This window comes from Osmerus eperlanus, chromosome 3 (genome assembly GCF_963692335.1).
Source record: "Osmerus eperlanus chromosome 3, fOsmEpe2.1, whole genome shotgun sequence".
NCBI classification, from domain to species: domain Eukaryota; kingdom Metazoa; phylum Chordata; class Actinopteri; order Osmeriformes; family Osmeridae; genus Osmerus; species Osmerus eperlanus.
In genome coordinates, this window is record NC_085020.1 from 10,847,041 (window position 1) to 10,852,104 (window position 5,064).

Below are 5,064 nucleotides of genomic sequence, written 5' to 3' on the forward strand. Positions count from 1 at the left end.
CATTCTGAACACAAAGACAGTGGCCCTCATTGACGACACGAACGGACGACAGAAGCGTAGTAATTCCAACGCAAAGCTCAACATTTATGAATTTGGATGTGAGAGGAGGCTACAATTAAATCTCACATTTAGTCTCAATTCATGTACACAAGTTTTCCAGTCAGTGTGAATTCATGGTGCAGCATAGTAAATAAGATACTGAAAATTATTAGACCATTCTGACTGGCATCTAAGCATATGCAGTCTCATATTCAACACTTCAAAATATGTAGCCTATGGCAAAATATTAGATTTTTAAAGGCCTACATCAACTATGTGTTCCCTAAATCCCTAAAATAAAGTTATTTTCTAATTGTATGCAATTAATGGGTTTAACAATTTGGTGCTTTTACAGTTAGGAAAAAAGTCTTGATGCTAAAACATAAATTTAAGAAATATCTCCTAGTGGAGCTTTTTGATTCAACTGCATTTTGCACACTTGATAGTCACCCAAACATACTGCACCCACACACACACACACACACACACACGCACGCACGCACGCACGCACACACACACACACACACACACACACACACACACACACTCTCTTAAATACACATACTGTTCCCACACACATACAAACATCGACACACACAGACACGCACCAGCACACCGAAAGAAAGGAGTTACAGGAATGTGAGGATCGTTTACAGTGCATAGAGAAATACCTGACCTGGTTCTAGTGAGAACCATCTACCATCTTTCTTCCAGTGATTTAAGACGAAATACTTAATTCCATTAACAAATGTCATATGCATAAACCATCTAAGATTAACACATTGATTCCATCACTGCTACAAAATATTTACAAGTGAAAAAGGAAACACTAAAAGTATAAATAAAAGTATAAAAGATTTCTAGTGACAGATAAAAAAGAAAATCCAATCCCAAACAGCGTCAGTCCTGTCTTTGACTAATTCTGCCCATCAGATGGAAGTTCCTGATTGGAGCAGCCAGTGAGTGCTCTGTACATCATCAGACAGAAGTTTCTGATTGGAGCAGCAGAGTGAACTTGTGGGACTTGGGGTCTATGTACTCCTCAGTGAGACGGATGTATGGGATGGTCTTGACGGTGATGGCCAGACTGAAGTCCAGACAGCGCAGCAGGAACTCCGTCCCATCCTTCAGACCGCTGGTCACCGCAGCATCACTCACCAAGGTCCACTGGCCAGCCATCCAGCGCTCTGATCCATACTGTAAGGTCGGACCTGGGGCTAGGTAGGCTTCGAGAAAGGCCTGGACAAACCCCCACACACAGTTATTCTTACATTCAAAATAGGATTTCAGAATCAAAATGAAATATACAAATATATCTATAACAACTGTGTGTGGATTCAGTCATTTTACACAGGCTGTGACCAGATGCCATACTGTGTATAGGGTGTAGAAGCCAGGCTTTACCTTGGGGCTCATGTTGTGGGTGAGGCAGAAAGCCAGGTGTCTTTGGATGCTGTCCATGCTGTGGCAGTGCTGTCTCCTGGTGGCGCGGAGATACTTCTGCAGGGCGCGGGCCATGGAAGGGAAGATGGCAAGGGCAGCCTCCCGCACGTCCATCACCTCAGAGGGCGACGCCCGCTTTTCTTCCTGACGCAGGCGGCGGACGTGCGTAAACGCCTCCTCCACTGCCACCACCAGTCTGGCAATCACACAACACACACACATGTACACAGTTCAGATGACCTCTCCTCTCCTGTCCTGTGCTCTACTCTTCCTCTCTCACCTGGCTCGACGTTTCCGTACTCGTCTCTCGTGGTCGGCCTCTTCGTAGTACAGCTCGTTGTGGCTGGCATCTCTTCGTCTGGCTGCTGCCGTGATCATGGCACGTGACTGCGCCCCCCCGGACTGCGAGCCCGCTGCCTGCCCCCCAACTGGGCTTCCAGAGTTATCAGGGCCTGGAGGGTCAGGGAACACATAGGCGTGAATCTAAGACCCTGTCTTTGTGCCCTTTAGCAAGGCACTTAAACCCTCAGCAGGCAGATAGACCTAGTCACAGGTATTATTCCTGTATTGATGTCAATAGCCCTCATTTATCAACCTCACCTAGAAATGATCTTAAGACAGGGCTCGTGCTGTTCATAAAACATTCTCATCTTGCCAATCACAGCTTAAGAATGGTGGTGGCTGAAAACCACCAATGTTTCATGCCTAGTTTAGTGAATGAGGGCCATTGTACAGTGCCGTATATGTATGTGAACTCAGAACTCAAGGTTCGGTTTAATTTCATCACGTTCAAATAATCCTTTCATGGGGCGCACACCTTTCAAAAATGCATACCACATAGGCTTAGGCTTTATCAGAGCAGCCCGGGACCTCTACTGCATGTCATTCCCTCTCCTACTCACACCTTTTCTGTCTCCCTCACTCTGTCACTATCGTCAATGAAGTAGAAATGCATAAAGATATATCTAAAGATAACTAATTATTTAAAAAAATTCTTACATTTGTGGATCATGTAAATATTCATGACAGAGATGACAGAGATACTTCAAAGACTGTGGTACCAGTTTGATCCAATTTTGTTGACGACATACAGCCCGAGGACCTAAAGAGGTGGCATTTGTGTGTGAGTATCTGTGTGCATGTCAAACATAAGCCATCTGAATCCTACTGAGAAAGAGAGACACAGTGAAAACGTGAAAGAGTGAGAGAGGGGAGAGAATAAGCCCAACTGTTATGAATTATTAGGGGGTAGAAACTCCACTGAGCTGCTGTACTTTCATGTGGGGGAGGGTAGGACCAGCAAGGATCCCATCTATCCCAGCATGCACCTCTTCACATCACAAAGCAGCTCGCTAGCCAGGTTCTATCCAACCGTTAAACGACCACGAATGCTGCAGGGCCAGTTTGGAACCCTTTTAACCGACGTATGCTAGTGTATTAATCAAGGAGGGAGGCAGATGCATGGCTAATGCATGGGTGTATGCATGTGTGCTTATGCGTGTGCCTCAGCAGACCATATCTGTGCATTATGGAGGAGTGAGGGACGATGGTGGGGCAGTGATGCATGAGATGCGCGCAGTTGCTTCCTGAGGTTAAGTGCTGTGAAGAGAGCGAGAGAGGTAAAGATGGATGCTGATGATACCTATCAGGACTTACTGTTTGACAGGTATGTTCTCAGTTTGTTTTTAAAGGCTGAGAGCAGGAGGAAAGAGATTGGAAAGAGACAAAACCACAATGAGATGGTGAAACAAGTAAATGAGGGAGAGTGAAAAGAGAACTAGTACAGAACATTAGAATGTAAAGAGCAGATGAATGTCAAGGTCTGAAGAATACTAGAATACTACACCTTCAACGGAGTAGATCTTGAGGCCGGCCAGGTGTTTGGCAGTGCGGTGCTTAGAGGCAGAAAGAACAGCGGGGTTGTGGAGAGGGAAATCCCGGTAGTAGAACTCCAGGAGGGACAGAGCTGCCTTCTGAATACTGGAGAGAGACAGGAAGAGAGAGAGGAAGAGAGACAGGAAGAGAGAGAGGGGGGGATATTATTAAGAACTGAATTCTCGATAATATTAATGATGAACAGCTTTCTTTCCCAAACTCAGAACACAGGCATGTTGACCACAACATCTTCTTAGTGGTGCTTTCCCACGACTTTAAATATTGATTTTTTTTTTTATCACACTGACTATGATAACCATCGCCACTAAAAAACATCCTGACCCATCAAGCCCTTGTGATTTTCCCCTCCTTTCCACACCCTTTATAAGAACCACCCCCCCATCTAACTGTACAGTTGAGAGAGAGACTGTGCTGGTGTATGCTAGGTAATGAGGTAAATTCATCATAGGCACCCGCCCAGGACACAAGCCTCCAAGTCTACAAGCTGGGGCTCTGTTTGCATGTGTGTGTGCTCTGCCATCACTGAAGCATTCTCCAATTGAGGTATGTTGTTTCTGCAAGGTTGGTTGTGCAGAACAGCATGGCTAATTACAGCACAATTAACAACCCCACAATTTCTGGATGAACAACTATTATACCACAAGACTCTGTAACATTGACCACAAATGTGTATGTTGATACATAGTAGAAGAAACGCGTATTTGTCTAATAAGCATGACAAACGAGTGCAGGGAGCTGCAACAACAATAACACACACACACATTCAGGAAGGGTTATCTAACCCTTGCCTAAGGGCCGTAGAAACTAGTTATCCTCTTTTCCCCCTCCTGTTGTCCCTCCTCTGAGGGCAGTCTGTAGCCGTGATCCGCCACATCAAGGCGACCGGGGGGGTGGGGGTGGGGGTGGGGGGGGGGGGTGTAAGTGTGTGATTGTGTCAGTGCGTGTTTGCTACCTGAGCCGTCCAAGGTTGTAGTGGCGGGTCTCCCCATCGGTGGAGCGGATGACACACACGCTGTAACACGGCTGCAGCTGCCTGATTTCCAGCAGCACAATAGCCAGGTAGTGGAGGAACAGCAGGGAGTCCACCAGAGACACAGCAAACTGGACAATTCCCTGGTAGTCCTCATCCTGTCACACACACACACACGGCAGGGCGTTAGGACACACAAACACACACTTCGCCAACAAGCAAACGCACGCGCACGCACGTAGACACGCGCGCACCCGCAAACACGCAAAGTCCAAGACATCCGATAAGCACTTACTTGCGCGTCCAGGATGCGTACACCGTAGAAGAGCCAGTAGGAGAGGATGAGCAAGAGCGTGAGGGTGGCAAGAAGTGCTTTGAAAGCGCACACGCGTGGCAGGCTGGCGTGCGCTGGCCGCAGGAACAAGGCCCAAACAGCCAGGAGCAGGATGAGCAGCTTGAAGGAGACGGAGAGGAAGAGACCCTCACAGGCTGAGCCACAGGCATGAAGCCTGTCGGGCCACAGCAGAGCCGGGAGCACCAGGAAGGCCAGGGGGGAGGCTACGACCAGCAGCACAAGAGAGAGGCCCAGGGCCAGGGGAACATAGCGCTGACAGGCCTGCCCTCGGTCATCCTCAGTTTCCTTCCCTAGACCCACAACCTCCTCCTGGGACAGACTCAGCTCTGACGTCCCGGTCACGGCCGTGGTGGTTTCCCCC

General features: G+C 47.8%; 1 protein-coding gene across 1 annotated transcript in view; it reads right to left on the minus strand.

The window, feature by feature from the left end:
* Nucleotides 1-516: 516 nt before the first annotated feature.
* Nucleotides 517-5,064, minus strand: part of LOC134017517 (vang-like protein 1) — a 6,986-nt gene continuing 2,438 nt past the window's right edge. The window contains exons 3-8 of the mRNA XM_062457204.1: nucleotides 4,644-5,064; nucleotides 4,331-4,506; nucleotides 3,329-3,462; nucleotides 1,763-1,934; nucleotides 1,444-1,678; nucleotides 517-1,278 (exon numbers count right to left, since the gene is read on the minus strand). The exon at nucleotides 4,644-5,064 is cut by the window's right edge and continues 2 nt beyond it. Of these exons, the coding sequence (XP_062313188.1) occupies nucleotides 1,018-1,278; nucleotides 1,444-1,678; nucleotides 1,763-1,934; nucleotides 3,329-3,462; nucleotides 4,331-4,506; nucleotides 4,644-5,064 (1,399 nt within the window). The 3' untranslated portion in view covers nucleotides 517-1,017. The remainder of the gene's footprint in view (nucleotides 1,279-1,443; nucleotides 1,679-1,762; nucleotides 1,935-3,328; nucleotides 3,463-4,330; nucleotides 4,507-4,643) is intronic.